This window comes from Gopherus flavomarginatus, chromosome 3 (assembly GCF_025201925.1).
Source record: "Gopherus flavomarginatus isolate rGopFla2 chromosome 3, rGopFla2.mat.asm, whole genome shotgun sequence".
Lineage (NCBI taxonomy): Eukaryota > Metazoa > Chordata > Testudines > Testudinidae > Gopherus > Gopherus flavomarginatus.
The window spans coordinates 120,130,804-120,154,585 of NC_066619.1; the positions used below are offsets into that span (position 1 = coordinate 120,130,804).

At 44.1% G+C, this 23,782-nt stretch overlaps 1 protein-coding gene across 1 annotated transcript; it reads right to left on the bottom strand.

The window, feature by feature from the left end:
• Nucleotides 1-61: 61 nt before the first annotated feature.
• LOC127046304 (SUN domain-containing protein 3-like) lies at nucleotides 62-23,782 on the bottom strand. The gene is made up of 13 exons (XM_050943165.1): nucleotides 23,664-23,782; nucleotides 12,390-12,496; nucleotides 11,300-11,395; nucleotides 10,298-10,382; nucleotides 9,365-9,435; nucleotides 8,285-8,346; nucleotides 7,878-7,918; nucleotides 7,251-7,410; nucleotides 5,585-5,669; nucleotides 4,869-4,984; nucleotides 2,208-2,375; nucleotides 1,135-1,224; nucleotides 62-226 (listed from the first exon to the last, which is right to left on the bottom strand). The coding sequence occupies exons 2-13, from the start codon at nucleotides 12,475-12,477 to the stop codon at nucleotides 107-109; spliced, it is 1,182 nt and encodes a 393-aa protein (XP_050799122.1). The 5' UTR covers nucleotides 12,478-12,496; nucleotides 23,664-23,782; the 3' UTR covers nucleotides 62-106.

Sequence of the window (23,782 nt, forward strand, 5' to 3'; positions counted from 1 at the left end):
TTCTTTAACAGAACAGAGGAGAGTCACTAGTTGACAAAATCTGTCATTTTTAGGTGCCTTTACTTTTCTGATGGTGTTCTCACTGCATGTCTTCTTACTACAGGCCTCAGCTCTTGTCTGTCATCTTCCCATGTACCCTGACTCGATAAACACAAGTGTACTCTGGGTTGCCCCAGTTACTCAGCACATTGAATTTTATGTAAACAAAAAATTTGGAAAGTTCACTCTGAAATAAAAAAAGAAGTTAAGAAAAATCAAAACTTGTGTTACTTTAAACAGTTTTCTTCAGTCCCAGTTCTGTCTCTATATTAACCCTACTATTGGACCAAATTCAGCCCTGAGGTAAGAGGACAAAATTCCCATTGAAAATAATGGGAACTGTGCTGACTTATACCAGGTCTAAGCTTGTCTCAATGTATGTCAAATCAAACTCCAGAGCTCTGAAAGTCTTTAGCACCAACTATGGAAAGCTGAAATTCTCTGCTGAAATCAGCTACAGTGCAGGCCTGGAACAACAGGAAATTTCAACTACCACGATCCCTGCCTCTCCAGTTTTGTGTTCTTTCTTTCTTCCCTGACCCCCTTTACTCCACTGCTTTGTTCTGGCTGGTACTAATGAAACCTAGGTGTTTCAAAAGCCCAGCTGCCTAGCTTCTTAAGCACCTTCCCTCCATTGCTTCTAGTACAAAAGATTGGGGGAGAGAAAGATGGCTGATTCAGGGAGAAAAGTAGAAGTAAGGAAGAACAGAGTCTAAGTTCAACTCTGATGTACACTGATGTGTTGCCTCTGAAGTTGGTGAAGATGCACCTGCTTGCTGAGTTTGGCCCTACAAATATTTTGCTCCCTGCAAAGCCATTGTCTTCTGCAACTTAGAATGACTGTTGCGGGAGCAGGACTTTGTCAAAAGGGGAGAATTTAGCCATGGGTCTCCTTTGAAACTAAGTTCACACAGGAACTGGGGGTATCATCTCTCCTTTCCCACATCCTCACACAATACAGTTCTGTTCTCCAAAAACACCGTTTAACCACTTTGGAATCTCCTCTCAGAGAGAGATTTCTATATCCTCTCCTCTCCAAGACCTGGTAGGCAAATCTGTATGCATACAGTGTCATTTCACCACCCTTTAAAGTACCTTCAGTTGGAAAGTTTGAATGGTCTCTTTTCCTGAGTCATACATAAAAGTTCCCAGTAGAGTTTCTTTCCCTGTTTCCTCATCCAGTCCCTAAAATCAGAGCGGGAAGACAGCTGGTAGGAATGATGATGTATTGGAATGTAAACATTCCGAGACCCCCACCATGTCCAGATGAGTCCTGGCTGGCCTGGCCGAGCCCCCCCGAGCCCCAGACTGCCTGACCGAGCCATCCTAAGTCCTGGGCCACTAGCCCTGAGCCATCGGCCACCCCAAATCCCCAGCTCACTGGCCACCCTGAGCCTGCCAGCTGTGTCCAGCTGCCCTGGGCCCCAGCTGGTTGGAGTCCCAGGCCCGCCCACCCGAGTCCCCATCAGCTTCAGGGGAGAAGAGGAGTGAGGGCACGAAGAGGAGCAGTGTGGGCAGGGCCACAGGGGAAAGCAGGATGTGGCAGTGGGGCCTTGAGGCAGAGCATGGGTGGGGCCACAGCCTGGGCACCCTTCCTGCAGCGGCGCTCCAAAGGCAGCAGACCAGCAGTGTGCCTCCAGAGGGAGGTGTGCCACAACCTGTTTGAGGAGGCTTGACCTCCCCTTATTTATTATACCCACCACCCATGCTCATAGCATGAGACTTGTGAGCTCAGGTCAGTTGACCCCAGTTCCTGAGATTTGCTGTGGTCTTTTTTTATACAGTGTAGAAGTACCCTAAGTCTCTGCTGCAATTTCAAGTGAGCTCTCCTAAACCTATTGTGTGATGATGTTAAACAGCTGCTGCTTCCACATAAGAGGTGGATGATGTTATCCTTCTGAATCCTTTACCAATAGCACAAGGTTGTTGTGAGGCTTAGTTATTATTTGTAAAGTCACTTTGAGATACTCAGACAAAAAGGACTATAGAAATGAACACTGTTAATAGTGATAAAATTACCACCTCATCTGAAAAATTTCCTTAAACTTGTGCATAGTTGTGAAGAGAACAAGCCTCATATCCTGTAAACAGACATACAAAGCAAGTCTCTTTTCTTGTATTTATCCACCAAAATATTCCAGTTTAAAAAGTTGAAGGCAGATACTCACACATACAGCAAAATCCTTTGGGGCGCTAGTTACATCTCCAGAGGGAGAGATTGCCTTAGAGATGTGCTGAAGTGTAACAGCGGTTGGGTAAATTTTTTCAGGCAATTTAATTACTACCTGACCCTGAGATCCTTGGAAAGCCCAGCAGTTTCCAGGGTGAACATCTGGCTGGAAGCAGAAACCAAATCCAATTAACACTAATGGAGTAACACATCCCACATACAGGTGTATTCAGGGAAAAGCACAAAAATTGGTGTCTTCTTTTGTTATTTGACTTTATGCTGGTAAATTAATACAGTTCTATGAAATCTACAAAATGTAGATCTCCTTGCCTGTCTATCACCTAAACAGAGAGCTTTAATATTTTAAGACACTGAGTTCATAGATCAAACCTGAGACTTTCTTATTATGTATTATAGGGAAAATTGCCTTTTCAATAACACTTGAACTTAGTCCACAGCACCATCAGAGTCAATAAAGTTCCATCTTTCTATTACACATCTGCACTGGGGCCCAAGAATGATTTTTAAATCAGGCCAGAGGTGTTTGCAGTCATTCAAAGCATCGGTCTAAAGATTAAAGATCACGGAAAACAGAAAAGAACATGGTTTTCAGTGGTGTTAAGTACAAATGCCAGCAGGAAGTTGGGGCAAAGAAATAACATGCACATGAAAGGGATTTTTGCTGTGATACAGTAATTCTTCCACTACTGGGAGCAAATGGTTTCTATGAACTAAAATGCTGTAACTAGCCCAAGTGTACCCAAGAACCTGGTGAAGAAGGCTATGACATATTCAGAGTGGTACACATTGGAGGTTGCTCCCAGTGGGCCTGATTCACCCTCATAAAAACACTCATGCCATAATGTTGGGTTTACAGGAAATTACTTGATTTCTTCACCTTTCTTAGCAGAAGAAAGGGGATTGCTACTAGTACTTTTTATTGATTATTTCTATTGCATTAGTGCCTAGAGACCCCAAGGACCATCAGGGGCTCGTGGTGCTAAGACACTAAGAAACGTTGAGGGAGACATGGCCCTTGCCCTAAAGATCTTACAATCTAAGGTCCCAGCCCAGTACCCACGGACGTTAATGGGAATCTTTCCAGTGACTTCAGAGGGCACTGGATCAGTTGCTAAGGAGGCAAGCAACATATAAAGGGCAGAGGAGAGAAAGACAATTAAAATGTATAGATTTTTATATGCATTAACTACACAGTTATGTCCTTGGGGTTTTTAGTCTGTGTAAATAAAGAAGCGAGAACTCCACTGATGTCAGTTTTTAGAGTAGCAGCCGTGTTAGTCTGTATCCGCAAAAAGAACAGGAGTACTTGTGGCACTTTAGAGACTAACAAATTTATTTCAGCATAAGCTTTCATGGGCTACAGTTCACTTCTTCTATGCATCCGAAGAAGTGAGCTGTAGCCCACGAAAGCTTATGATGAAATAAATTTGTTAGTCTCTAAGGTGCCACAAGTACTCCTGTTCTTTTTACTGATGTCAGTGGGCTTCAGATCAGGCTCAAAGGCCCTCATCCACAAAGATACTTAGGTGCCTAAAACCCAGACTTAGGCACCTATGTCTTGGGTTTAAGTGCTTATGTTCCAGTTTTAGGCTTCACTGTGATCCAAAAAATTTCTGCTGAATGTTGTAGGTGCCTAATCTGACTCGGTGCCAAAGTATTCTGGGTAAAAGTTCCACTGGCAACTATGTTTCTGCCTCTAAATATGTGCACTGCTGCCTTCCTCTAGGCCACCAGACACCTATCTCACATCAAAGCCTGAGCAAGAAAGAGAGAGAGAGAGAGAGAGAGAGTACAGTGCAGTATAGTGGTTAGGGCACCAGCTGGGAGGTGGGAGACCTGAGTCCAATCCCCCACTTCAATGACTCATTTATCCATAGCAGAACAGCTTCAACAGGAAAGATTGAGGAAGCCACACATTAGTATATCCCATATCTCAGTGGTTAGAGCACTCTCGGGAGAAGACCCCGTTCAAAGTTCTTCTCTCCCCTTGCAGAGGGGAGAATTTAACCTGGGTCTCCAACATGTCAGGTTAGAGCTCTAATCACAGGGCTAAAAGTTATAAGGTGGGAACATCCTCCTCTGGCCTTTTATGTGGAGCAAGGTAGGCACTTAATTCATTCTCACAAGAAATGACTTGGGCACCTAAGCCATCTAACTCCAGGAGAGGGGTTCCCCTTGTGAATCACTAATTAGAATCGGGCACCTATCTCCAAGAGAGGGGAGGGGTTTAGGACACCCCCTCTCATCAGCATCTCCCATCAGATAGCTTAGGAGACACCCTGCCTAGTATAATGACTTTTGTGGATCCCACTGTAAGTTGTCTATCTCTTCCTATTCATTGTATAGGAAGCCTAGGTGCCTAACTCAGGCTTTGTGGTTCACAGTGTTGTTCCTGTGACTTTTCAGGCACCTAAAAGTTAGGTGCCATGGCACTGAGCATTGCAACGCCTAATTCCCTTTGTGGGTGTGGGTTTAAATGCATGTTATCTACACCCGACTGCCCCTCAGCCTTTCCTTAATTAGTTGGCTAACTAATTGTAGGTCCACCACTGAAGAACAGGTTTCTTGAGACAGTTTTTGAATGAGGACATTTGAAAGTAGTATAAGGGAATACACAAAGAAGACAGATGTGCTCCACCTGTAAAATAGTATCTGGAGGGTTTGCAGAAGAAAAGAACCATGAACCAAAACAACACCCCTCTGTTCTCCCAAGTTCAAAACTCTTAGATGTTCTGTCTGTATCAATGGTGGCACCTGCAATTAAAATATGAATAAATTAAGAAAGGCCAGACCCTATGACAAGCAGTGGATTACAAGATATTTCTAATGTTACATATAGACGACCATCAGTCTATCCATCCTATGTTCCTCATAGTGGTATCTGAATTCCTAGGTGTCAAAGGAAAAGAGTGGCTACAATGTCTTATGGCTGGATTTATGTCTCAATATGATGTAGAGAACATCCCATAATGATCTGATATGGAGATTAGCATGATATAAATGATGAATCAATATCTATAATGGGTTTATGTCACACTATTGTAAGGAAAATCAAGATCTCCCATTCACCTTGGCGAAGTGCATAAATCAGTGCAGAGAAGAATGTCTCAGATACTTTTTTAAAAGTTCATAACAATATTATCAAAGACATCATGGTCTACTGGTGATGGGAGAAGACAGGGATTCTGCTGGCTTGGGTTGTATCCCTGACTCTGCCACTGACTTCCTGTCTGAACATAGGCAAGTCAGCTTAGCACCTCTGTGTATCAGTTTCCTCAGTTTGTTAAGGAGGAATAACTATACTTATCATTGTAAAGGTGCTATAAAAGAGCAGAATGCTGTTAGTATCCTTACCTATGGATTTCTGAGCCCAGTCAGGCATCTGGACACGGTCCTCATAAACCTTCTTAAATGCTACATTTATCATCTCTAGCACTTGCTGAAAAAAAAGAGAAGACATAAGGTAATGAAGGGAAAGATATTTGCAAACAACATAAACACCTACAGGCATTTAAGGTAAAATACTCAGTGTCAATGAGAAAAATCACAATAAAACACACAACTGTAACTTCCATCTCAAATAAGTTTTCCCAGTAACTGTTGGAAGGATATAAACTCATTCAGCTACTGAGGCGGAGGCCACACAGTAAAGCTCTCCACTGCTGTGTCAGAGTCCTGGGTTTGGTTTCCACCTCATTCTGTTGTTCTAGAGGCCAGCTCACTATGCGAGCACCATGAGTACCATCCAGTCCCCAGAATGCAAGGAAGAGTATCTCACATTCAGTAATGATCCAGATAGAGAGCTAAGAAGAGGCACTGATGGGGAGTCTTATATACTCCTTCACTAAAGTTGGTGGCTCAGTTAAAAGTGACTTTGAGAATAGGTATCAAGGCTAAGGAATTGAAATAATCATGTCTCCATGATGGGAGGAGAGGGTTAAGTTAAAAAACAAAAACTAGCCGTTATTACTATAAGATGTATTTATACAGTGTTTCCATCCAAGGAGTTCAAAGCACTTCATAAAGACAGGGAAGTATTATCTCAGATGTACAAATGGAACAATAAATGAATAAAAAGCTTAAGAGACATGCCTATGATCACAAAGCAAGACAATAGCAGAATCAGGGTGTGACAGGGTGATGTTTCAGCCTTGAATCATGCCACCTTCCATTTAGGGAATAAATTAATGCTGGCTGGAGGTAATCTGGACCTAATTGAGGAAGCAGAGACAGCTGTTGCCTAATTAGCCTCAGAAGGAAGTAGCCAGGGACAGGGGCAGAAAGAAAGGGAATTGGGGAGGATAGCTCTCCCCTCCTGCCTGCAGACAACGAAGGGTCAAGTGTATATGGTGAAACAGTGGTGGGAACAAGTCTGTGAATAAACTGCATGAGTAGTTACTAACCTCAGGGTGACTTTGTGACTCTAGCAGAGCAGGAGCCAAAGGGGGCCCTGCCATGCTCTGCTACACAGGGATACAACCCAGCTTTCCTGACTCTCAGTTCAATGCCTTAATTACTACACTCACTGCCTCTGAAATTAAGTTTGCTATCCTGTAGTGTAAGAGACACCTCATACCTCCAGCTGCAGTTTCGGATCAACTGTTTAAGGATTTTGGGATTCCAGCTTATACATTTCCAGGAACAAGTAGGAACCTAAACAATTTTACTGGTGTAATGCCACCCACATGGTAATGTTCAGTGTTACAGTTACAAGACATTTTGGTGAGAAATGCCATAATTACCAAACTTCTAGCAGATACTGTCAGAGCACAGCAGTGAGAAATCTCCAAGAGTGAGATTTCAACTCTGCTCCCAGCAAAGTCAGTGGTAAATCTCCCACTGACTTCAATGGAAGCAGTGTCAGGCCAGCGCTGAGTGTTTTGAAAATCCCATCCCTAATGTTCAGGTCCATAGCAAGGACTAACAGGCCCTAACTGGCTGGGAACGGTGTGACAGGAAGCAGTGTGAGGGTATGGGGAGAGCTACAGAAAGGTCTAATTATACAATTTCAGCCTCTTACATCTCTGTTCTCTCCTGGGATGTCGCTCTCCTCCAGGATTTCTTGAACAGAATGCAGGATACCCTCCATCACACCATTGATCTCTGCACGCAGATGCTGCATCTGCTCTTTAATGTGTTCTATTTCATGGACTTTTTCTTCTAATAAAGTGTGAGACTGCCTTGAAAACATGGAAAAACAGATATTAGACACTATTATGCATTAAGTGAGAACAGGAGACTGCAAATACACCAGTGCCTCTCTTTGTGCTGGTTGGATGGATAAACTTGCCCCATTCCCTCCATTTTTAGGAGAATGAGTTTTCATTGATACCAGATGTAATGCTGTTGTAATGTGGACAGGACCTCTGCTGCCTTTGTACACTTGGAGTGATGTGGTTAACCTGAGACTGCATTCCTGAAGACATCACTGTCATCACTAGGGATAGAACCTAGGACCTTCAGCTGCAAAAGCAAGAACCCCTGTACTGCTTCAGTAAAAGGAGTCACTCTATTAGCTGAGCAAGCCAGCTCTAATCCTCAGAGTGAACCAGCTACTAGGAGACATAATCATGCATATTTAGCCAGAGAGTTAGTAACACCTCCACTGAAGTAGGGAATAAATTCATTGTCAAGAAATCCCTCTTACCACAGTGACTTCAGCTCTGTTTCGTGTAGCTCTGTCACTTCCTGTAAGAGAATGGGAAGCAAATATACTAACCACTAATACAGTCTCCCTGGAGACTTCTCAAGGTAGGCAGGGTAGACATTCCTTCCTCTCTATGGAATCAGATACAATACGCCCAATGAATTGACACCAGTAATCCCAGTGCATATAGGGAGTTGCATCCTGCAGCCCCAACTTTTCCCTTATACGGTACTGGCAAAAGTCTTACTAACGTTAATGGCCATTCTGCCTGTTTGATGAAAGTGCAAAAACCGCAGGAGCCTGTCACAGATGTTGTGGGTTGCAACTTTGTCTAGGAAGGCAATTACTGAAGCTGCTTCTCATTTTGGCTCAGAGGAGGTTTCTTTCCTGTCCCAAGAGACACTTACCTGTGATGCTAGCCCCTCTGCTAATCTCCTGGACGATAGTGAGCCAACACAGTAAATACCTGCTGCAAATCATACACACAACAGAGAATTATTTCACCAAGATTTGTAATCATCACCAAGCCAGGCTATCTACTTCCAAACCCACATAACATGTTGGCAACGGAGAGCTGAAGTTGGGGTGCATACAGCTCTGAAAAAACTGTGCTCCAGCCTATCAGACTTATGCCCAGCCCCAGAGATCCACATACCCATGACATGATTATTGCAACTCAATATATCTAGGAATGCTACCACATCCTCTGAGAGCTCCAACTGGTACAGAATGCAGCAGCCAGTCTACAGGACAACACAGGTCACAGTGAGCACATCTCCCCAATATTCCTCTCTCTGAATTCTCTCTCCTCTAAACAGAGTTCAGGTCTTGGTCTCTGTCCTGACATTCAAAGCCATCCCTGGGACTGGCCCTGGCTATCTGAGATTGTCTCCCCTCCCACATGTGTGACCTCCCAGAGTGTTCCTCCTGAACAGTGCAATGTCAAGTTGACCAAGAATGGGAGGCTCTTGAGGAGGAGAGACCGAACTTTCAAAGGAGCTGGTTCTAGACTATGGAACTCACTTGCTCCCACAAGAGATATGAATGGCTAGAGTCCTCCCCACATTCAGGACTAAATGTGGAACTTGGCCCTTCAACTTCACTTTCCTCCCAAGAAAGGACTTCCTCACACAGAAAAAAATGTCTGCATACTACCCACCTACTCTGTCTCCCACAGCCCAACCTATCTCCATTCCTCCCCCAAACCTATCAACTAACCAACCTATTTACTCCAGCAGGATGGCAAGGAAAAGAAAGGGTGATTGTTATTTGGAAATACTAGGAGGAGCTTGGAGGTGTTTTTGGCCATGGAATTATCTAGGTAGAGAGTGAAGAAAAACACACACATAAAATAGCAGAGTGAGCTCTAGTCATATGAATCCCTAAATCAATGCAATTAGATTAATTCAGTAAGCAGGCATTTTTGTTTCTAAACTGGAAGTTGAGATTAGACCTTTATATGTCCCCTGAATTCCATGAATACTCACCATAAATGATTGGAACCAGCAACAGCAGGATCTTGAAGAATTTCTTGCCATTCTGCAAGGTGATTAGGTTTCTGAAGGAGACCAAGCACAGAGTTATCACAGTATCAGAGGGGTAGCCATGTTAGTCTGGATCTGTAAAAGCAGCAAAGAATCCTGTGGCACCTGTTAGTCTATAAGGTGCCACAGGATTCTTTCCAGAGTTATCACAGCATCCATATACACCCATATAATCTTGTTCTGATATTGCATTTATTTGGGCTGGGTCAAATCCTGTAACCCCCATTGCAGGCTAATAGCACCATTTGGGAGTGGAACTGATGTGATTCTGCTCTGAAGTGAGGGCTTAGCTGCAGATAGCTTGCATAGAGGTCCCTTCCTCCTGCATTCCATAGAAGATTCTGCGTGCCCTAATCTAAAATGCAGCAGAATTGGGGATAGAGTGGGGATGAGGCAAAGAGGAAGCAAGATTTGGCCGATGGATCTGTGACGAGTGAAACTGGGCCAGAGAGACTGGTCAAATCATATCCATGGACTTTGAGGGAAGAAGCATCAGCCAGATGCTACTGCGGTCCTTAGGCTTCAATAGCAGCCATGTACTCTATACCCTGGGCCTCACAGCACTCTCCTCTGATTAGCTTGTTTGCTCAGACTGTTTTCAGGGACTGAGATTTTGGCCAATGGCAGGTCTAGGTAGTGAGCCAGCAGAGGGACTTTATTACTCTTTGGTTTCATGAGCAGCTGCCACAGAACTGCACGGAACCTGTCCCAGTGACAATCTGAACAGTAGCCAATGTGAATCATGGACTCCTTGTTTCTAACTGGACCCACAGGCTCATTAACTGGTATCCCAGTCTCTCTGGCCCAGTTTCCTATTGTGAATCCTGAATATCCTCCCCAATACACCATTCAGAAGAATTTTATTTTCACGCTTACTTTATGGAGATACAAGCCTTTATAAAGGCTCTTGGGAGGAAGGCAAAGGCCATTATCAGAAGACACGGGATGTTAAATACTGTTCCTGTGAAAACAAAGCAGTTAGGCTTGATCTAACGGCCATCAAAAACTATAGGAGTTTTTCCATTGATTTCAATGGGCTTTGGTTCAGCCCCTTACTTTAAATTGCTTCCACATTCACATCTTCATTAACCCACCAATGGGACATTACACAAAATATACATTAGCACCAGGATTTTCCTACATCATTACATTTGTTTACATTAGTGGTTCCAATCTCAGGGTCACATAGGTGTTTTCTGGGGGCGATGCAGGGAGCATAACTTTTTATGTGAAATAGGGAAAGTGACTTTAGCCTTTATTACTATGAATTATTATAATGTAGCCCCAAGTGTGTGACATGCCCTTTACAGACAAATGTAAAGACAAGGTATCTGCCCAAAATAGGCTGAAAATTTATCCTTCCAAATGTAAACTGCTGACTGAATTAGGTGAATTTAATTTACAATACAGCATATTCTTTCATGGACCTGTAGGAAAACCATATTTTAGAATATGTAAAAGAAACTATAGGTATGTAATGCAGGCCAAGAATTTCAAAAGTGATTAGGCTGTGGGGGACTGACTAGCATAATCCTAATCCTAAAGTTGTTGCCTCATTTCTGCCTCTGGAGTGGAAATGAGGCTTTTCCAATTTTCTGATTCTTACCAAAGTCAATACGGTTCTGCCCACTGATGCCAAGAACATTCCCTGACATTCTGGAATTGATTGGACTGAGTTTTCCAGAGTTGTGGTGTTACAGACAGGCAGATAGACAAAGATGCCATGGAGTTGTGTGTAGGGCATCACATCTTGGACCAGTAAGAAAACAAACAAAATAAAAAATGCACATCAGCATTTCTTGCCAGTAAGCTTTCCTTACTCTTGCTACTGAGCATCAGGAATATATATTATAAGAGAAAAAGTTCCATCGTACATACGTAGCACACTCTTTGGGGGTGGCAGAGATCCATTGGATGATGAAGCATTGGTGTTGGTCTCAATTGCCAAGTAGGACATTCTGGTAAATACCTCACCTGTCAAAGAAACATCATGTCATTAGGCAGGCAACCTGTCCCAGCTTCCTTTCTATTTTCCTACAGCCATTCAGGTGGAGTCTACGTGCTTCTGGGATCTACAATTTGTTTTCTCTGTCTCCCCTTCCATTGCTCTCCTCCTGTTCTCTTTCTGCTGTAATTGGTGGGTAGATGTGACCAACAAAATGCCTTCAGACTAAATTTCCTGTTCTCACGGTGGGCTGCACAGACTGCTCATACCCTATAGAATAGCACTTGCTATCTGGAGATCATTTGCTGGCCCTTAGTGGTGGTGCCTCCTTCACTGAAGAACCTGGGCAAATGAAGATGCTGTAAAAGAGGAGATTAAAGTATAGCAGGCTTCTCTAGTAACTGCTGCAGCAATACTAGGAGGAATGAAAGGAACCCATTATCCAGTGTAAACTTAAGCATTAGAGAAAGTTTATTGTTCTGTATTTCTATGCCATGGGCTTCAGTGGGAACTTGTCAAGATCCCATGTGTTCTGTTTGGGTCAGAAAGATATCATGGACCCTTTATTCTGTGTAGCTATCTGTTACAGTTGGCCTGTGTGATTGGGCAGTGTTTTCTGGTTATGGTTAGATAATATTTTATGTGCATGTTCACTCAATTAGCCTGAAGAAAAGCTAAAATGCACACAGGGAGTCCAGTCATGTAAACCTTCTTGCCATGAAATTCCTGACTTCCCACTTGCATGAGCAAGGGTTGCAGGATCAGGACCGCCTATATTGTAGGGAGGGATTAAGCTTGCCAGGAGTGCTAGTGTTGTGAAATGTATGCCCACTGAACTCTTGCCTTTCTGCCTGTATTGACAGGTTTTTAAAAACATCTGGTTTGCCAAACTTTTTCCATGGAAAGCAGGGAAAATAAAAATCCTCCTTTAGCACCAATTATAGTATTTTACACTTTCACTCCCAAAAGAGCCCAGAGTGCTTTACAAAGAAAAACGAAGAACTGTTCTTTAGTTGGACTTACTCTCATCTGCCTGGCGCTTCTCAGTTGTTTTTGAAGACCCTTGGCTAGAAGTGGTGAGAGTTGATTCAGCAGAGTTACTCCCAGGCATTGTCTGTGACGGTAAGTGCCTATTGAGAGAAAGAAGTGGGTAAATTACCCACCATTTCCATTATTTAACTAGGCAATGAGGAACAGCCAGATTTTTAGGTCACAGAGGAAACATCTGCAGCTACAACAACAAAAAGGAACAGAAAAGGTACCCCCACCCACTCTCTCATGTCCCAGAATCACACTGCTGGCTCTCCCAGATTGGAGCCTCAATGAACAGCACACCCCAGTTATCCAGTTTAGAACTAGACATCCAATTTTAACTCTCCCTTGGAAGAAAACTCCTTTAAACCTGCTTCTACAATACAAATATTATTACTTTCCCTAAATAATCACCAGTACAGAAAACACGGCTGTCTTCTCCCATGATCCAAAAGGAAAAAGGTATAAATAGAACTCTTATGAATGATAACTGGTAAGAGAAGGCTGGAGAGAAAGTTGGTGCTAATTTAAAGGTGAATCATATCAATCTGTCTCAAGTATGTTGGGTCACTGTAGAAGCAAATTATATATTTGTAAAGATTTTACCGGCTGAAGTTGTCTGGTTGCCTAGCCAATTTTTAGTCATTAAACAGGAGAAAGTCACCCAACTTAAGCAGCAACATCACAGTCCCTTTGATTAAAGGCTGCAGAATCAGGCTCTAAACGGGGATTGTCCCACAAAATGTGGGTTTTGTGGATCCAAAAGCTGGTAATCATTGTATTAGTTTCTGGTCTGTGCTGCGACATCCCCAACTGAATGGTATTCATATGCATGGTGTTATTTAACTCATGCTACACCAGAAACCCTCTCCCCCAAAACACGTCTACACCTATGTGTCTGGAATCCTGACATTGTTGACCCCCTTGAATTACCACTTGTGTCGCTATCAGTTTTGTTCTCTCAAGAGGCCGTTGGCAACAGTCTTGGACTTCTCTACAGATTATTTTTTCCATTCATTACAGTGAAAGTGAAGCAAGAATTGGATGTGTACATAAATTTACAGCCCTCTTGGACTGGTATCTCAGACCCACAAAATCAATATGAGATTTTTAAAAACAACAAAGCCACACCTGATAGAGGCCAACAGTCAGTCAGTGACATCCCAGTAAATGGCCTGCAGTGAGTAAACAGGATGGCAGTTGCACTGGTGACATTGTAACAGACTAACCAGGATGACAGTTGCTGGCAGTTAACAGTTGCTGGTTGCTGGCTCAGAGTGAGGAGAGCAGTGTGACAGCGTTAAATGTTATGTGGGCAAGAGACTTTACTGACAAGGCCATCTGATATACTTAGAGCTGTGTAACTACTTTTAAAGTGGCATCTGCCAGGTGGGCTGGGCAGCCCTTAAAGAGACAGGCCCTTGATCAGCTAAAATGACTTTCATCATAAAGGGAGTTAGGATTAAGAAGCATCATTTGACCAACTGGCAGTTGTGTAGGCCTGCAGAGGGATGGAACTGAGGGGCCGGGGAAGGGAAGTGGCTGAACCTTACGTGAGGGCCGGTAAAAAGAACCCTAACAAGTGACAGGGAGATAAGCACCTGGCTCACAACAGCTCAGTGAGCCACACACTTTTCTCTGGTGGCTGCATCATGTGCTCTAAAAACTCCTCTTTAATTTCAAATACAATGTAAGTCTCTAGCTCTTGGGCACAAAAACAACTTTCAGAATAAAAGCTGAGTGTAAACCGCAGCAATGAGGGCTGCCTGAGTCTTCATGTAGCCTGGAAGAGTAGCAGACAGGAGTGACCTGACCCATTCATTTAGGAAATATAATGATGGCAGTTTAAATGTCAGCCCCTATCTATTTCACTGCTAATAAAAGCATGCCAAAAGAAGAGAGGTGGTCATGCTAACAAGATCTACACAGTCCATTAAGAGTAGCATGAGAAGCACTTGGCATTAGGAGTGTGTGAAGCTCAGGTCGTGACCAGTGTTTGGGAGAATACCACTAATTTTTCCCTGCTCTGGCGTACCCTGGTATATCCGTGCTTTTGTGCAGGAAAGCAGCTAAAGGGTTAATACAGTAGGTCTCACCATCCTTGGTAGTGCTGACTATATGTCATTTCCACATTATACTTAACTTCACTCTGTTATGACAACATGGGATTCTCTGTGCTCCCTACACCAGCCAGATAGATCCTTGTTCCACCCCTTTTGTACCATCCCAAGGGTGCAAAAGGGAGAAAGAGCTGCCCAAGCTCAGGAGCTTGTAGGAGGAATCCCTGACTGGTATAAAGCAATGTATGGTGGCTCCAAATAATCCTGTCCTCCATCTCCCAGGCTAGCAGACTAACAAAGGATAAGAGGGAGCATGGCAGGAGTGCAGTGATCCTTGGCCAGCAGAATTAACTCAAAGGAGCAATTGCCACTGGTGTAAATCAGAGCAGTCCTGAAGCTGCTTTAACCTATGCTAGGGCAAAATCAGTCCCTGGCTCCTCTTAGAAAAGAGGAAGCACAAAGGTGGCTTTGAGATGCCACTGTTTCTAGTCTCTTGGCTTCTGATCAGCTCAGTCCGACCCAAGGATTCGGTCCATTGTATTAGAACGCACTAAATCTCCCATCCAGAGAGTGAGGGAAGACATCTAAGGAAAGGAAGAAAGAGTGAGAAAGTTCTTCATAGTGAGGTGAGGGCTTGCTTTCAACTCTCCAAGCACTGGAGCAGCTTCCAGTACAAGCTCAGTAGCCATGACTGAACTGAGAGAGAAAGAGAAGAGAAGAGGCAGAATCTGAGTGCCCTGAGAAGGGCTGAGAAAGGCAGGAAAGTCCCATCCTAAAGAGCAGGCAAAAATAAAGAAGACAGCAAAGAAACATAAACTTCCCTTTCTCGGGCCCAAAGTTCACATGGTGAATGGGAAAGGCTGCCCTGAGAGCTCTAAAAATGCCATTGACAGATCCACTGATGCTGGAGAGATGAGCTGTCTGTCCAAGAAAGTCTTAACAGCGAATCAGCCCATCAGGGAACCCTGAGTCAGAGGATGTGGAAAGCAGCTCAAAAGAAAGGCAAACAAAGACATTCAAAGAGAGAAACAAGAAAGAGCTAAAGAGAAGAGAGAGGGCAAGATTAAAGGTAAAGGAGAAGAGTGGAAAGGCCAAGCATAAACCAAAAGAGAAGGACAAGGAAGGGAGCCAAGGAAAAATCAAAGAAAAGGACAAACCTAAGGCCAAGAAATAGGTCAAGTCTAAAGTCACAGGAGACAATGAAGCACAGTAGGTGATTAGACAAGTAGCTAAATGTGAGGCAGAAAAATCCTTTCAGCAGGCTTAGCGGTTCAGGTAGCCCACCTTGTCCTCCAATTAAACTTGAGAGTTTGGCTTCATAGGGCTTTTTTTGCTCTTAAGTATTCCTGAAGTTAAAAAAAGGGAGATGAGCTGGAAAGCATTAAAAAAGTTGGATTCTCCATTGCCTTGCACCTCGTGTGTTCATTTATACCTGAGCACCAAGTGTGTGTGAAATGCTGCCACCACAGGCTGGAGAATCAGGCCGATTATTGTAGGGAGAATTACGGGAGCCATTTTAGCATTTGCAGAACTAATAAATCTTGGGTTTAATATTGGCTAAAGGAAAAATACTGAATCCCTGAGCAATATTGCTGTGAATAATCTTCCACTGGATATATATAAAGCTATAGTATAACGATTTCTGTTGTATGATGCAGTGGCTTCGGAAGTAAAGTGGATATAATTACATACTAAATAAACAGTTTATGAAAGATTAATTTATTTGATAACAAAATATAAAAGATGCATCCTGTGACTTATGGGAAGCAGCATGGTCTAGCACGGGCCTGGGAGTCTCAATGATAATGTTTTAGTCCTGATTCTGCTCCAGACTCATTGTATTCCTAAATAAAATATTTAATCTCTCTGCCTCAGTGTTGTCATCTGTAAAATGGTTTTTAGACCTAGCTTCTTCATAGGAGTCTTGTTAGGCTTAGTTTTTTAATGTTTGCAGATGTTTTGAGATCTCCAGAGAGGGGTCATGTCCAGATAATCTTCAAATGGGGTTACCAGGGCAACTATGTTCTATGATACATCAAAAATTCTGACACATGATGATAGTACAGCTTTATTAACAAATCCAAAACCAATTCCATTGTACGGTGGCAAATATAATGTTGCATTGTTGGCAATGTAACTGTATTTACTTTGAAGGACTTTGGGTATCACTAAAAAGCAGATGTCTTTTGAAGCAGCATAACATTCTGGCAAATGTAAACATGGCAACCTCAGGCTCCTCTGGGGAGTTGGGATAGTTGGTTGAATGGGGATATTGCAGAGAGCTGCTGGATCTTAACAGGAGTCTACGTTTCAGCTGGAGCAGCTGGACTTCAGTTTCTACTTGCTGTCATCAGTTTCTTTTTCAACCAATGAGGCTAGATTTGGGGCTCAGCTCAGAGAAGCTGCTGCTGAAGCCCAAAAGTAAAACCAAACTCAAGATGTGCAAATATCAGTGAACTGAAACTAGTGCATTCTGCAAATCCGCAGTGAGTCTCATTGAGGAGTCACCATCTGCTCATCTTCCTTGGTGCACAGATCAAAGAGATGACATCACCACATTGCTTACCTCAGAAAAATTGTCACCACTGCAATGGGGATCTTATAAAATAGGATAAGGGTTCAATGGGCATTGAGAAGAAAATAAAATGCTGCAAACTTGCTACATCTGAAGCCACGGGACTTAAGTGACCCATTTCAAAGCTTAAAACAGTAAAGTCAAACAATTCCTAACTTAACACACAGACTAGATTGCCATTTGTTCAGTCATAATATTGGTCAACTATCTTCGTATACCAAATACGTTTGAGAGGAAGCCTTGTTTATAAGTGATTCATGAAGCCAAAATAGCTCAGCATTCACTGAGGTTTGCCTTCAACAAACCCACACCGGACAGAGGCTGGCCTTCAAAGGGCAAGTGTCAGATGTGTAATCATTCTATCTTTCCAGCACAGTTTTCTGATCTGAATGCAGTTGCTCTGGTGACATAAGAAACTAACTAGGACAGTGGACCCCAACCTTTTTGGCTGGCGGGCGCCAGGTGAAGGACCACTGTGGCGGTGCAGCACCCACTGAAATGCTGCCGAATTTCAGCGGTATTTTGGCGGCGACGCCTCTCGATGATGTCACTTGTTGACGGCAAGCAGCAGGAGCGGCGCCAGGGCTTTTGGCGCCCTAGGCAGGGGTCCTTCCACGCTCCTGGTTGTTGGCGGCAATTCTGCGGCCGGGGGGTCCTTCCATAGCTCCCAGTCTTCGGGGCACTTTGGCGGCAGGTCCCAGAGCGAGTGAAGGACCCGCTGCAGAATTGCCGCTGAGGGTGGCAAAATGCCGCCCCCCCAAATCCTGGCGCACTAGGTGACCGCCTAGGTCACCTAAATGGAAGCGCCGGCCCTGGAAAGCGGCATCAGCGAGAGGCGTCCCCACCGAAATTCGGGGGCAACGCCTCTCGGTGACATTACTTGTCGACGGCAAGCGGCGTCATCGAGGGGCGTCGCTGCCGAAATTCGGGAGCGACGCCTCTCGATGACATCACTTGTCGGCGACAAGCGTCGTCATCAAGAGTCGTCCCTGCCAAAATGCTGCTGCGGCATTTCAGCGGATGCTCTCCCGGGGGCCAGGATGCGGGCGCATTAAGATGCCCCCGCGGGCACCGCATTGGGGACCCCTGAACTAGGATGACAGTTGCTAACTGCTGGTTCAGAGTTAGGGGAGCAGTATGCCAGCGAGAAACCCTCTTGGTTTCACAAAGGGGCTGCCTAGTTGAACAGACCCACATGTTAGATGGGATATGGGAAAGAGGCTTTACTGGCAAGGCCACGTGATATACTTAAAGCTGTGTAACCACCTTTAAAGCCAAGGGCTGAGCAGCCCAGGTAAAGAGACAGGCCTTGACCTAGGCTTGGTTCAGCTAAAAATGACTTCCATCATATTAGGACCAAGAAGCAACATTTGACCAACAGACAGCTGTGTAGGCCTACTGAAGGGTGGCACTGAAGGGCTGGAGAAATGAAGTGATTGAACCTTATGAAAAGTCTGGTAGGAAGCACCTTCCAGATCACCCTAACAAGTAAGAGGGACATAAGCTGCTTTAGGGAAACCATGGGGGACAGTGACCTGACTGCGTCCAGAAGAAGGGGTCAGAGGCCAAGTGGTACCAGGAGGATAATGAGAAAATGAGTTGAGAGCTGCCCCAGAGTAAAAAAGACTGAGAGGACAACCTGCAGGAGCAACCCCAGATGCTGCACTAACAAGGAGCTGGAATGAAAGAAGCAATCTCCTAGCTGCTATGGAAATAAAATGGGATACTGGCAGCCTGTGGGTCTTAGCCACTCCTAAAGGGGCTGCATCCAGGAGGGCTGGCTAGCCCTTAAAGAGAGAGGGCCTTAAAATTAGGTTCAGGTGATGTGAGAAGCAACCTTCAGCACAAATGGGAAGTTACAGGCAAGTAGCCAACCAGTGGGAAGTATCACAGCAGAAGCTATCACACCTGGATGACAATGCCTGGGATATCAAAGGGGGCCACACCTGTATACCATCACCACAGCAAGACACCATCCAGCAGAGGGTCGAGCGTGGCTAGACATGGTGAAAGATCTCCTAAAAGGCCTTACCAGACTGAACAGCTTCTGGATAGCAATTAAATAATCCAGTCTAGTGCACAGGTTCCCACAAGAGGGCAGCAGCTGCTTATTCCTTGAACACTTCCTCAGGTGCACTGGAAAATCCTTGCAACTGTATTGCGCGACCTGTCTTTGAGACACTGCTTTTAAAAATGTCTCTGTGAGATCTAATGTTTAGGTATTGCTCATGCTCAGTTATTGATCAAATCCAATTTTTTTCTCCTTTCTTTCCCTTTGATGTATATGGTATTTGCCACAAAGTGGACTGTGCTGAGAAGTGTTGCCTGGCTGCTGGCTGAGGAGGGTTGGTGAGTGGTATCTGAGTTAGGGAGTTACCCAGCTACTGGGTGAAAAGGAAGATGGGGTGGGGATTTGGATGCCTGGGGGATGTTGGGTGGGTAGGTTGCATGGGTGGGGTGGGTGCGTGAGGGACAGTGGTAGAGTGGTTTGCCTGAATGCTGGGGACTTGAGTCATCAAGGTGATTGGTGGTGTAGGTGCTGGGGAGGTGCTTGACTGGAGGATGGAGGAGCTTGAGAAGGAAAGGCTCCTGGATGGGATGGATTGTTTGGGGCTGATGAATGGGGAGTGTGCTGGGGGATGTTGCCTGGGAGTGTTTTGAAAATGTCACCCATAACTGCTTTGTAGGTAGTATTCCCATCTCACAGGTAGGGAAGATACTTCCCTTCTACACGGAATTCTTAGGTTTACTTTCATTAATATTTTAAGCACTCTGAGATCCTCAGCTGGAATGTACCACAGAAGTTACTTAATGACAGAATTGCTTAGCATATGCTACAAAGCAGCTTGCGTGATTATGAAGAGAATTTATAGATCTTATTAGTGGAGTTTCCCTTTGGAGGAAGGGTATATCTGTATAATAAATTTTAGAAATGAATGAGTTTATTCTGATAAATTCACTGCCTAGTGGTCATGGGTGAGTTCAGGCCCAGTCACTAGATGCTGTAAGTTTATAAAACATTTTTTTCTTTAAAGATGAATGTTTTGAATGAATTCTTATTTCTCTGAACCATGATTGATCATTGATATCCTCAGAAAAGTTCATTAATTTTTTCCAATGGTTACAGTGGATAAAATGAATTTTGTTTTAAAATCAAACCTGTAAACTTTATTAAGGGCTATAGTCATCAGTTAGTCTGCTGATAATAAAACTACAGAAGTAAATCATTTTATTAATTCATTCACAAATGCTATCGTGGCTCCTTTTTTCTGCTTTGGAAATTCCTCTTTATTTCCTTGCTGTTTTTCTTTTTTATTCTTTGTTCTCCATACAGCTGCTTTGAAAGGTGCGCTGGCTCACGTGGTATATTAATGTATCAGTAATGAGATGAGTGATAGGAATTTTTGAAAAGCCCGTGTGTTCTCTTTTCTGTAATTATGAATTTCATTTGCATTAGGATGCACAGGCTCTGATGATAAAGCCCTTTAACTGACAAACTTTTCTATACTCATCCTACCTACATGCCTGCTGCCTTACTAAACACCATCACTACTGGTGGTTACACCATATGCTCTAACATCTCCTCTTTCATTTAATAGATAATGTAAGTTTCTAGCTCTTGGGCACAAAAACTACTTTCAGAATGAAAGCTGAGTGTAAACTGCTGCAATGATGGCTGCATGAATCTTCAGGGAGCCTGGAAGAGTAACTCTGACAGAGGTGACCTGACCCATTCATATATGAAAATTAATGATGGAAGATTAAATGTCAACCTCTTTCTCTTTCATTGCTAATCCAAACATGCCAAAAGAAGAAAGGTGGTCATGCTAACAAGATCAATACAGTCTATGAGAAGTAGAGTCTCATGAGCAGCATTTGGCATCAGGAGTGTGTGAAGCTCCGGTAGTGAGCAGTGCTCGAGAGAATACCACTACTTTTTCCTTATTCTGGCCCATTTGCAAGATGTCTGTCACCTTGGTATCTTGGTGTTTTTGTGCTGGAAAGCACCGAAAGAGTTAATATAGTTGTCACACTTCCTTTGGAAGTAATGCTGATTATTTGCCATTTCCACATTATCCCTAAATACATCACTTCACTCTGTTATAACAACATGGAATTCTCTGTACTCCTTGCCCCACAACACAATATGGAGTAAGATCCTTGGCCAGCAGAATTAACTCAAAGGCGCAATTGCCACTGGTGTAAATCAGAGCAGCCTTGAGGCTGCTCTAACTTATGCTGGGGCAAAATCTGTCCCTGGCTGCTCCTAGAAATGAGAGAGCACAAAGGTGGCTGTAAAGCACCTCTGTCTGTGGTCCCTTGGCTCCTGCCCAGATCAGCAAGACCAAGAATCCGGTCCAGAGTTTCAGAACACACTAGATGCCCCCTACAGAGAGAGAGGGAAGAAATCAAAGGAAAGGAATAAAGGAAGAAGAGTGAGTGACAGTCCTCCATAGAGAGGTGAGGGCTTGCTTTCCACTCTCCAAGCACTGGAGCAGCTACCAGTACAAGCTCAGTAGCCAGAACTGAACTGAGAAAGAGAAGAGGCAGCATCTGAGTGCCCTGAGAAGGGATGAGAAAGAGCTGAGAATGCCATCCTAAAAAGCAGGCAAAAGTAAAGAAGACAGCAGAGAAACATAAACTTCCTTTCCCTAGGCCCAGAGTTCACACGGTACGTGGGAAAGGCTGCCCTGAGAGCTTTATAAATGCCATTGATAGATCCACTGATGCTAGAGAGATGATCTATCTGTCCAAGAAAGTCTTAACAGCGAATCAGCCCATCAGGAAGCCCTTTGTCAGAGGATATGGAGAGCATCTCAAAGAAAGGCAAACAAAGACATTCAAAGAGAAAAACAAGAAAGAGCTAAAGGGAAAAGAGAGGGCAAGATTAAAGGTAAAGGAGAAGAGTGGAAAGGCCAAGTATAAAGCCAAGAAATAGGTCAAGTCTAACGTCACAGGAGACAATGAAGCACAGTAGGTGATTAGACAGGCAGCAAAATGTGAGGCAGAAAAATCCTTTCAGCAGGCAGAGCAGTTCAGGTAGCCCACCTTGTCCTGCAATTAAATTTGAGAGTTTGGCTTCATTAGGCATTTTCGCTCTTAAGTATTCCTGAAGTTAAAAAAGGGGAGATGAGCTGGAAAGCATTTAAAAAGTCGGATTCTCCTTCGCCTTGCACCTTGTGTGTTCATTTACACCCAAGCACCAAGTGTGTGTGTAATGCTGCCATCACAGGCTGGAGAATCAGGCCCATTATTGTGGGGAGAAGGTACTGAGAAATACAGAAGTCGTTTTAGCATTTTCAGAACTAATAAAACTTGGGTTTAACATTGGCTAAAGGAAAAATACTGAATCACTGTGAAATAATGCTGTGAATAATGTCCACTGGATATGTAAAGCTGTAGTACAACTATTTCTATTTTATGATGCAGTGGCTTCGGAAGCAAAGTGGATATGATTACTTACTCAATAAGCAGTTTATGAAAGATTAATTTATTTGATAACAAAACATAAAAGATGCATCCTGTGACTTATGGGAAGCAGCATGGTCTAGCACAGGCCTGAGAGTCATGATGATAAGAGTCTTAGTTCTGATTCTGCCCCAGACTCACTAGATAAAATATTTAATCTCTCTGCCTCAGTGTCTGCATGCGTAAAATTGCTTCTTCATAGGAGTGTTGTTAGGCTTAGTTCTTTAATGTTTTCAAAATGTTTTGAGATCTTCAGTGAGGTGTCATGTCCAGATAATCTTCAAATGGAGTTACCAGGGTAACTACATTCTATGATATATCAAAAAATTCTGACACATGATGATAATACAGCTTTATTAACAAATCCAAAACCAAGTCCATTATAAGATGGCAGATATAATGTTGAATTGTTGGTACCATAAACAGTATCATTTACTTTGAAGGACTTTGGGAACCAATAAAAAGCCGAGGTCTTTTGACACAGCATAACATTATGATAGTTGTAATTATGGCAACCCCAGGGATACTCTGGAGCATTGAGATAGTTGGTAGAATGAGGAGACCACGAAGAGCTGCTGGATCTTACCCAGAGCCTAGATTTGATTTCCACTCACTGTCATCACTTTCTGTTTCTACCAGTGAGGCTGGATTTCGGGCTCAGCTCAGAGACGTTTACAGCTTCTCTGCTCCCCCATTGCAGGAATCATCAGTGTGGAGCGGGATTCCCACCCCAAAGCTGACCAGGCCGGGGGGAAGCTGCAGTCTTGGGGCAACCCCAGTCTCAGTCTCTCACACTGTAATTGTTATGGGGGTAGGGCTGGAGGGACTCCCACCCCAAAGCAGGCCCTGTTAGCTTAAAGGAGACAAGTGACCCTGCTGTCTGGGCACAGGGTACCACAAACAGCTGTCTCTGGGACATAAGGAAAATTCACAGTCTGTTCCTCACACGTCCTTCCCAGGCCCTGGCTGCGCTGCGGAGATACCTTGCTCTGGCGGTGGCCATAGGCCGTTAGGCTCTAGGTGACAGGACCCTTCTCCCCAGCGACGGCCCTCCCCTCGGGGATACAACCCCCCTCCCAAGTCCAGCCTTGTGTCTGGTGGCATCTCCCTGTACCGCCCCTTGCTGCTCAGGGTCCCCCCTCATGCTCCCCAGCTGCTCACCACTCTTGGCTCCAGATTGCTCCAACTCCACTTGGCCCCGGCTGCTGCTGCTGCTGCTCTGCCTCTGCCTCAGCTCAGGCTGTGGCGCTCTCCTTAGCTCCAGCTGCTTTTCCCCAGAG